This window comes from Teleopsis dalmanni, chromosome 2 (assembly GCF_002237135.1).
Source record: "Teleopsis dalmanni isolate 2A chromosome 2, ASM223713v2, whole genome shotgun sequence".
In the NCBI taxonomy this organism is placed as follows: Eukaryota; Metazoa; Arthropoda; class Insecta; order Diptera; family Diopsidae; genus Teleopsis; species Teleopsis dalmanni.
The window spans coordinates 98,268,140-98,278,836 of NC_051847.1; the positions used below are offsets into that span (position 1 = coordinate 98,268,140).

Here is a 10,697-nt window from a genome sequence, read left to right on the forward strand (position 1 = left end):
ATTTAAATACAAAATATAAATTAAATTAAAAATTACTTAAATCGTATTCTTTAAAGCATGTTGAGAATTAGAAAACAACATTTTGTTCGAAAGGACTCGTAAAAATCACAAATTTTTTATTTTTGCGGTGAAATTCGTTTCACAACCGATATAAAACGCAATAGTATGGCATCAGAAATAATTGTGTTCCAACAAATGAACGTAAAATTAAAGTGTCCAACTTTCATATGAACTGGTCCAAGCACTCACGTGTGCCCATTTGGGAAAACGTGCTAAAAATTCTCTAAATTCATCCGTATTGTAAATGTCGTGATGCACTTTATGTCCAATAATAGCAATATCAAATGAATAACCACTCCAATCGGGACTACCGCGCTACAAAGAGAAGAAAATTAAATAATTTAGGATAAATATATATATAATTTTTCTCAATAGTTTCAATTATTACTTCAAATTCTAATATAAATCTTAAAGGTGTTGGATCCAAAGCATATGAGAAGTAAACAAAATATGGTTTAGAAAATCCTTTTTCTATTGGTTCTTTGTCAAAAGACCAATCTACTAATTTTGCGTCCTCTACAGGATTAATAAATAAGCTCATGTGGTCTGGTCCAGATATTTCTAGTGTATATAAAATATTCGTTGATGAGGAACGTTCCTTTGATAATATTTTTAATGTCGGCCATCCTTCCTTATTTGGTTCTGGACCGGGTATCCAAAAGCTTTGTTCTCTGTGTAAAATAATTTGTTTAGATCAGTAAAAAATTATATATCAATTATATAATGACATACTTCCATCCTAACCAACGTGAACTATAAATTGGATATCCACACATTAGTTCCCTGTCACAATCAGCCTTATTCGATTTTGTAAGATTGGTATTATCAAACATTTCATCGATCGAATGTGGACGACGATCAACTGGAACTACGTAGAATCCCGAATCTGAGCGTCGAACCGACATTTCCGAGTCTCCATTGTGGAAAGTTCGTGTTGTATGCTTAAAATTATACAAATACATATAAATAACGTATAAATATGTTAATACCAATTAGTAGCACTCGTTTTTGAATATACTCACAACTGCGTAAAAGCGTTGTGGGGCTTCCTTTTCAACATAAGGGAAACCAACCGGTGTGGCAGCCAATATTATGAATATAATGCATATTCCACCAAAGATAGAAATAATTGTTTTCGATTTTCGAAAGAGGCAAAATAAGGGAATCTGAGAAGAAAAAAAAATATTTTAGAAATAAATTTTACATTTACAAATTTCATAGATAAAAAATATGTAACGTAACGTAAATACGGAACATCCGACAAAAATATCTAAAAAAAAAGAATTTAACACATCGAACAATTGATGTACTCAGTCCAACATAACAAAAATAGTATATATATATTCTCACTGAAATCGTTTAAGGAACACAAAAATTCAAGAGATAATAAATGTTTACTACTAATTTTTATATGTTTTATACTAGGTTTCGAAGAGTTGTCAAATCAATAATAAAATTGAATATATTCTATTAAAAAACTTACTATGAAAGGGGCGAATAATAAACACATTATTGCTGTAAATCCACCCATTAAAAGTTCAGGATTAGTATTTGCTCCATCTCTTCCTTGCATTGGTATAAATGTCAAAAAAAATGCATAACAGATATATGTGTAAAACATATATGGGAGTAGTTGGCAAATTGTATGAGGTATGAGCCAAAGAAAAGCTTTAATTAAGGAAAAATTATTTAAGAAATATTTTTATATATAATTAAAAATTAATTTAAATAAATAGTGTTTAGCTTACTTTTATTATGAAAACACGTAAGCATATTTAATATCACTGAAAGTGTGTAGAAACCAATGCAGAACATAATTATAAATGTGGACCGTATTCCCAATGAGATCATAATAATAGTTAATACAGTCAATATCAGGCAATGTGCATGCATTAACAGTTGAATTGCATAGCCTATGGGAAGTCCATGCTAAACGAAAAAAAATTAAAATTATATTAAATATGATTTAACAAAAATGTATACCTCTTTTATGCGACTTAAGTATATTGCAGGAATTATGCCCATTACAAAAAACATGGGGCAAAAGTATAGTCCAAAGATTATCCAAGATTGTGAAAACCAAGACATTGATAAACCCACCGCATCCAAAAAGACAGTAATCGTCATAGTTAGTAAAAATGCCAGCACCACAGCAGCCAATTGAATACCTAAAAATATAGAATTGTAACGAATAGCAAAACAGAATTTAACATGAAATACCAAAAAGGATGCCAAACTTGATGAATATACGACGTCGAAACATGCCAGTCTGATGCGCCATATTCCATATATAAACCAAAATTGTTGCTATTGCAATAACGCACACGACAATGTTTATAATAACACCTGTGGTCTCAGAATAGTAGATCATAAACCAACCCAACATATCATAAAAAATTGTGTGTCCCTCAGCATATTTCTAGTAAAAAATTAAAATCCAATAGTTAGACTTGATAAAACTTATTAAGCAATATTATAGTTGCAAATGTTGTGTTCTAAATGGACAGTAAAATCAGCTAACTATAATGTGCAATACTAACCGCTGGATCTTCCAATTCTGGTGCATTCGCTAGAGCTTTTGTTAAGGCTAGTACATTATCTCCAGTCAATTGGTAAGTGTTTCGTGGTATCAAATTAAAACGATCAAATTTTGTATGATACACGTATCCATTAAAAGTATGTGCCATATCAAGGCCTTAAATTTGTGATATTAATTATTATAATATAAAATTTCAACGTTGTACTTACCAGGTATGTTACCAAAATCTCTAAAAATTCTAAAATCAGTCTCTGATGGAATAAAACCATTCTGAAAAAGTTCTTCTCCGATAGTGGAAGCATAAGGATGCATTATATTGGCACCATAATACTGCAAAAGCATTTATTTCATTTTACATATGAAACACAAAAAATTTTAAACGAAGATATCAATTTACCTTCATAAGCCATGGATGATCTGGACCGGATTGAAATAATATTTCGCGACCACCAGAACCAGCAGAATCCAAATTAATAACAGCTCTGTAATATTAAAGATCATGTCTATAAAAATTAATTTATTGTTGTTGTTTTTATAAAAATTTACCTAACATTTTCTGCCCATTTGTGTTGTGTTATAAAAGCATGTGAGCCCTGTAGAGGATTCTCTTCTGCACCATTAAAGAGAAACACAATTGGATGACTTAAAGGAGTATCATATTTTGAAAGTACGCGTAAAACCTCAAGCATTATAACAATCATCATACCAGCATCACCTGCACCCGAGCTACCTGGTACAGAATCATAATGACTGTTTATTAGCAAACAGGCCGTACTATTATTATTTATTGGCGTCAATTTCACAACAACATTTTGTATGCTCTGGTAACTATTTACCATCTTCCATAGCACATAATTTCCTGTAGCGATTTGTACATCTTGTTCAATGTTGTATAAATCAGAGCGAGATTCGTAAATAATTTTATCTATTTCATTTAGTAAAAATTGGATAGCGCCTTGTTCATTTGCTGGACTACCAACAATTTTGGGACCAATTTTTGAAAGTTTAAGCAAAGTACTTTCTGCACGTTCACCTATAAATCGACCCGGATATTTCGATTCATCTTCCAATTTCAAATTTTCAGGAAATCTGTTAAAACTTGGTATAGCGACAAGATAGAACAACAGGAACCAAAATGCCACAAATAATGGCGACCAATACCAACCGACTTTGCTGCGACTATATGTGATCTTCATTTTCTCATACTTTGAATTCATTTTGTGTATTACTAAGCTCTAAAAATATAAATAAAAATAATATGTAATTATTTATATATTTAAACAAATATAATAATAATCGGTAAATTTACTATATAGAATGCAATTAAATATTGTTGTCGGGAAATTGATGGGTTCTAGTCCAGTTTAAAAAAAATATCATTTCATTATCAGGTCCCCTTCTTAGAAATATATCTACATAGTTTTGCGATTTTTGACTTAGAGAATTTATATTTGAACTACAGTTTTCAGATCAGTTCGATTTTCGGTTTACGGTTAAATTCCGATCCGAAACTCTAGTTTTAATGCTATTCCTTTCGAACACTATGTATATATGTATAGCTCATTAACTATTCTTAGCAATTTGACCTATATATCTAATCATATCCATCTGTTAGTTTAGTTTGAAGTCCAATATACAAAAACATCTTCAACGTTTTTAATAAAGAAGTCATACACATCATAAATACATTGAAAAGTCGTATATTTTCAGGCTCAAATAGGAGAAATCAAAACTGTTAGGAGCTTTAACACATAAAACATTACTTTGTTGATGGTATAATGAGACATTACATGGTGCACGTATTTATATGCTTATATATATATATTTTTTATCTTTAATGAAAAACAAATTTAGTAAAACTTTAGCAAAACAAACAAATAATGCCTCTACATACAGAATAGTATGAAATTTAACAATTTAAAATAAAAATATAATTAATTAATTAAATTATTTTACAGCTAGTTTATGATTTCGTTCTAATATAAACACAGTTTTATTTGTTAATAAAACTTGCACAGTAAATTAACAAAACTCAAGAAAAATATGCGAACATATAAGTCAAATATGTTTTTGGGTCAGTTGGTTAAGATACGCTGACTCTGAGCTTCAAATTTGGCAGGGCACAAGTTTGATTCCTCGAATAATTAAATTCAAGAATTATTTCCAAGACCACAGATGAAGGGTATTTGGCAACATTCGAAACAGATGTATGGTCGGCCAAAAATTCAATTAATTAAATTAATAAAAAAAATTATTTTTGTTGTTATAGATCACTACTGTTCGAAACACCTCTTTGTAAAAGTTTAAAAATAATAAATAGCGTTATTTCAATGGAAGAAATTACTATCAAGGATTATAGTAAATGATTTTAATTAAATTTAACACTAATGAATTTACGTTATTCGATTTTAATACTAACATTCATACTTGAACACAGACGCATTCATATATAAATGATGATGCTAATAAATATTCCAACAGATGCAAGTACAAAAATGTGAATAATAAATTTTATATATGGAAAAATAAGAACATTAGAAAATAAAACTACTTTTCATAGTTCTATGTGTTCTATAAGGTATTTTTGGTCAAAGATCAGAAATGTTTATAATAGTAAATTGCATAAAATGATAAAGTTACTAATTAGTTCACAATTATAATATTCGTACTCAGAAATGTGAAAGTGCGATATTTTGAAGGCATATACATGGATCAGTTATACGTACTGATAGATTATCAATAAAAATAAAGTGCTTATTAACTTTATGGCCATGTCTATTATTGTACGCAGAATTTTAACTTTTAACTACCTTATCAATTAGGCAATTAGAAGATAAATAATACAACTGTAGTTCAAAACTTTGAGAATTTTTATTCAGTGAAAGGTTATTTCTCTAATCTAAAATAAAATTTATTATCAAAAGTTAATTACTTTTTTTTATGACCACATAAAAATATAATAATTTTTATACCTGTATTTTCTGCAGATATATTTTTCAGAAGTTTATAAATAATGTCAAGAATTTTTTTCAAATATTATTTTAGAATAACTACATATCTACTTATCATTGATAATCATATTTGAGACACCATGAAAAAAATTTTAATATGAAAACACAATTAAGTCTATTCGTCCTTACAATCGGTGCAGAGTTTTTAAACTCAATAATTAAATTAAATATTTTTTTTAATTATCTAAATAAACTCTATAATAATTAATATGTAGTATGTATCGATTAATATGTATACAGTGAGCGACAAAACTCTACATACACCCCCCATTTCTGCTAGCTCGTAAATCCAAAGACATAATAGAAAAAAGTAATGATACAGTTTTGTTTAGAACTGTTTTTTAATAATAATAAACAAAAGAAAATTCATTCATCAATATAAATTAACGAAGTTATTCGAAAAAAACCTAAAAAAATCATTGACAAAATTCTACATACACTTCATTGATTGTTACATTTAGTCGACAGTAATTTAAATGTTAAACGGGAAAGTACCGTTTTTCATATTTCATGCTTGTGGCATGAGTCATTCATTTATATAATATACTTAGTTGTGCTTTGTGAGTGGTATTTAATTGACACAATGGGTCCACGAAAAGAAATTTCAAGTGATATGCGAAATCTGGTTATGGTAAAAATATCAAAATTAGTAAATTTGACTCGATCAACAGTTCAGACGATAATAAGAAATTATAAAAATACTGGTTCTACTGAAAATAAGCCTCGCAGTGGCCGCCCAAGGATACTCACACTTAGGGATGTCAGCTTGGTTTTAAAAGAAGTTAACAAAAATCCGATAGTAAGTGCCTTAAAATTAGTCGAGCACATTGCTAGTGCAACTGGAAAGCATGTCAATCCACGTATAGTACAAAGAACGTTGAACAGCCACGGTTTTCATGATAGAATACCACGCAAAGAACCTTTAATTTCTGAAAAAAACCGAAAGCTGTGCTTGGAGTTTGCCAAACAATATAAAGAAAAGGATTTTGATTTCGGGAAGCAAGTTTTATTTACAGATGAATCCAAATTCAATATATTTAAAAGCGATGGGAGAGCTAAAGTTTGGAGGAAAGCGAAAACAGCACTGAACCCGAAGCATACAATGCCAACTGTAAAGCATGGTGGTGGCAGTGCTATGGTTTTGGGAGCCGTAACTGCAACTGAAGTAGGAAAAATAGCTGTGACGTAGATTGGCATGCTTCCTAGTTGCACTAGCAATGTGTTCGACTAATTTCAAGGCACTTACTTTCGGATTTTTGTTAACTTCTTTTAAAACCAAGTTGACATCCCTACGTGTGAGTATCCTTGGGCGGCCACTGCGAGGCTTATTTTCAGTAGAACCAGTATTTTTATAATTTCTTATTATCGTCTGAACTGTTAATCGAGTCAAATTTACTAATTTTGATATATTTACCATAAGGTGTTTTTTCATTTCTATGCTTAAGGGGACTTTAACGCGGGTTCAAGTTTTTAATTAAACATAAACTTGATACCAGCCATAGGCTTTTAAAACTTGACTCCTTTTAAGAAATACAAATAAATATAAATAAGAAACATAACATTGAGATGGTCATATATGTTAATACGATAAAAATTTAATAGTTAACACTAGCACTATAACAAAGAGTTATATCTGAAAGCTTTTAAAAATCTATGAGTAATAATCTTTAAAAATTCTAAGATCTGAAAAATTATTATACACAATATGATATATTTATAGTAAGTGCACATACAGGTCACAACCAACTTTAAAACTGATGGCAGTTGTTGGATATCTTAAAAATTTTATTGGCATTTGATGAATGGAATTTAATTTAAATATTATGATAGATTTATATTTAACTGGAAAATCACAATTTGGGCTATTTTTGAAGACCTCGAACAACTCATTGGTAACAAATCTCATGTCTTGAATTATAAACAATTATAATGAAACTTAAGCTGCTAAAAAATGCTATGAAAATGCTTAAAAGTTAAGGGTCAAATGTAAAGAGATTCGTGCTAAGATTGAAAAGAAATCAGTTCTCAACTGAACATATCAAAAAGTACCATTCAAGATATAATCTCAGAATGACACCTCAGAATGATACCTATAACGACCAAATAGGTTAATGTTCAAAAAACCTAAGCTCGACAGAGTGAAGAAATTATTGAAGGAACGCAGCGAATTGCGAAAATCATTTTATTTGATAAGAAAAACATTGCCAATTGAACTTTTATTTATAAACAAAAAATTGTTGCAATTTATTTAACGGGGAGATATACGATAATTAAGACATTGGAATGGCATCACCGCTTTTGATGGTGGTGCCATTCTAAGCCTTATGATCTAGTGGAAAGACGAGTTACGAGGTGTTTCGTACGAGGACAACTTACACCGGCAATGACAACTCAATGTAAAATTCATCAGTTGAGCCCACATAAAGAACTAGTTGCAGGCACTGCTGATTAATGATGTTCGCTCTCCATATGTGTTTTTGGACCGTTGAATCAATGTTAATACATTTGTTTACTACAAAAAAATAATTCACTTGAAGTTTTTTCAATTGTTTTAAAAGAATTTTATACACAACACGAAAAATGCACAATAAAACTCTACAGAATGACTTCAGTTCAAATTTGTATAAAAAATTCGGGAAGTCTATTTAAAAGAAGGAAAACCCAAAGAAAACATTCGGAGAGAATGAACATAACATTGGATTATACTATGTCCACTTAATGTAGAAATATTTTTGCTATAATGTCAAATTTTGGACCCAGTTGGACCCAGAATATAAAATATATTATTGATGTGATGTTGAAAATAAGTTGTAACGTCGTTAAAACCATTCATTTGAAAATACACATTTTTTATTTATATTTCGTTTGGTTATTTTGTGCCACAAAAGTACTAAAAAGACATATGTGATTGTTTTTATTAGTTTTGGCTTCTACACACCACACCTAATGTAATAATAAATGTCTTTAAATAGAATCTGAGCTAAAAATTAAGTCACTATGGCATAATTTCACTTTTGGGAAAATCTGTCATATCAACCGATAGCACTTTGTTAATAATATAGAATTACTATTGTACACAATCGTATGGTAGTTTTGTAAATGATTATGTTATTTTGCAACTTTACGCGTGGGACGAATTTACTTCAATATTAAAGAGCCATCTTTGCAGTGAACATTCCGTTGAAGTAACTCCATCCCACTGAAAATGTGCATTTCTTCCGAATTTCTACCGTTTAGCAACAACCGACTATAAACATCGAAACGAGTTCCCGGATGGTTATTCAACATACTGGCAAATGGTTTTATTCAATCTAATAAAGACTTGTTGCTCAGACTTCATGTCTACGTAATGCACAAATTTTATAAATAGAATAGTTATATTAAATGTTGCACTTTCTCTGACTTAGGAGTTGACAGAAATTATGTTTGGCACTCAGTCAATTTTTTTTTCATACTATAGCTTACGAACTTAAGACGTTCCGTCGTCTTTGGAGTTGTTTGAACGTTTGAAAGGATAAGTACGAGAGTGCCAAGAACACACAGCGTGTTGATTTGCTGCACACAAAATGTTAACAAAGTGAGAGTCAATAACCTCATAACCAACTGGCTGCATCAATGCATCAATGCATCTTTCTAAGCTATTTTCTTTGTTTATTTTTCGAAATAAAAATGTGAAAAATTCATTGAAGGCACATGAAACCTTAGAAATTTTTGTGACGGATCGCGACTATAACACTATTATACACCAAATGGTTTTTTTTTTTTTGTTTTTTAAACCAAATTACCTTTTCACAGTTACACACAACTTTTGTTTATAAATATATATTTTCGCTTCTAATCAGACTTATTTCATCGTATGCAAGAAAATATATCTATGCAGTAACTGAGCTCATGCACTTATGAGTTAGAAATCTTCACAAGTATACACAATTTGGACAGCCTCAGAGATTATTTATTTTGTCACTTGTTCACAGTCAGAAGCAGTCAAATTGACATATGCGCTGAATTTTTTATTTTTTTTCCTATTATTAAATTCACTCTCATTTGAAATGTTGAAAATGTTGAAAATGTTGAAAGTCAATTATTTCCAAATTGCAAACAGAACTGATCACTCCGACGTTCAGTACTCATCTGAGTAGCGTCGTCGTTTATGAAACGTTTATGGATTGCACTAGGAAAATGTATTTGTGGCTTCGTATCTCTTGAGTTTCAGTTTCAGTACTAGTGCCTATAATATATGAAAATATATTCTCTTAAGACATACAATTTTAAGTTCTTGTTGTAGATAGTTGCAGCACTCAATATATACTATTAACACTCGTCTGCAGATACCACAGTTTAAAAAATGTTGGCTGCAAATGACAACAGACGTACTATCGCGCCAACGATCGCAATCAAAATAAATATTTCATGAAAAGCGCTACTGGCTTTTAAAACATATGTTTTTAGGTGTTTATATCGGACGCAGTACTCGATCGTAAAAATGTACTGTACTTTAAGCGATTAAATTTAATTAACCAAAATTTTGTCTGTTTCGGCTACTTGAATGGTTTCTCAGTCTCTATAAAAAGCGAAAATGTAAGGACAAACAACAAAAGTTATATAGCCATCATTATCGCAATATTTTTAGCATTAATTGAATAACCTGCAATGTGTTATTAATGATCTCATTATTAATCGCTAATTAACAATCAATTGGTCATAAAATATCGTTAAAAGCTAATCAATTAAGGTGCTTTTATGAATTAAATAGACGAGTGCCATTTGAAAAATTTATAGGAAAACTTATCGTAATTCTTATGATAACTATTACAAACTAACTATTAATATATATCAAGCTCACAGATTAGTGCGATTATATCAATCAGTGTTTAATACTTTAATACCTTCTTGTTTTAAAAGTTTATTTTAGTAATAATTTTACAGAAAATAATTTAATTCCTATTTAAAGTACCTCGTAAATCTGAAAATCACTTGTAAATCTAAACTTTTAAAGAAAGACGTATTTAAATTAAAGAATCCAGTAAATTGATTGAGTGAAAAATCTGTTTATATATTCGGTGTTCATAAATAAATATGCCTTAGGG

The 10,697-nt window shown here is 29.9% G+C and overlaps 1 protein-coding gene across 3 annotated transcripts; it reads right to left on the minus strand.

Moving 5' to 3' along the window:
- Positions 1-20: 20 nt before the first annotated feature.
- LOC119684921 (endoplasmic reticulum metallopeptidase 1) lies at positions 21-10,008 on the minus strand. 3 transcript variants are annotated; one of them, XM_038099060.1, is made up of 13 exons: positions 9,875-10,008; positions 3,146-3,834; positions 2,997-3,081; positions 2,809-2,929; positions 2,601-2,755; positions 2,281-2,479; positions 2,044-2,228; positions 1,809-1,989; positions 1,544-1,728; positions 1,083-1,226; positions 793-1,001; positions 449-731; positions 21-375 (listed from the first exon to the last, which is right to left on the minus strand). In XM_038099060.1, the coding sequence occupies exons 2-13, from the start codon at positions 3,814-3,816 to the stop codon at positions 208-210; spliced, it is 2,586 nt and encodes an 861-aa protein (XP_037954988.1). In that variant the 5' UTR covers positions 3,817-3,834; positions 9,875-10,008; the 3' UTR covers positions 21-207. The 3 variants fall into 3 exon arrangements, with proteins under 3 accessions (XP_037954988.1, XP_037954986.1, XP_037954987.1); XM_038099058.1 differs by lacking the exon at positions 9,875-10,008 and adding an exon at positions 9,396-9,856; XM_038099059.1 differs by lacking the exon at positions 9,875-10,008 and adding an exon at positions 7,987-8,005.
- Between the last annotated feature and the right edge of the window lie 689 nt (positions 10,009-10,697).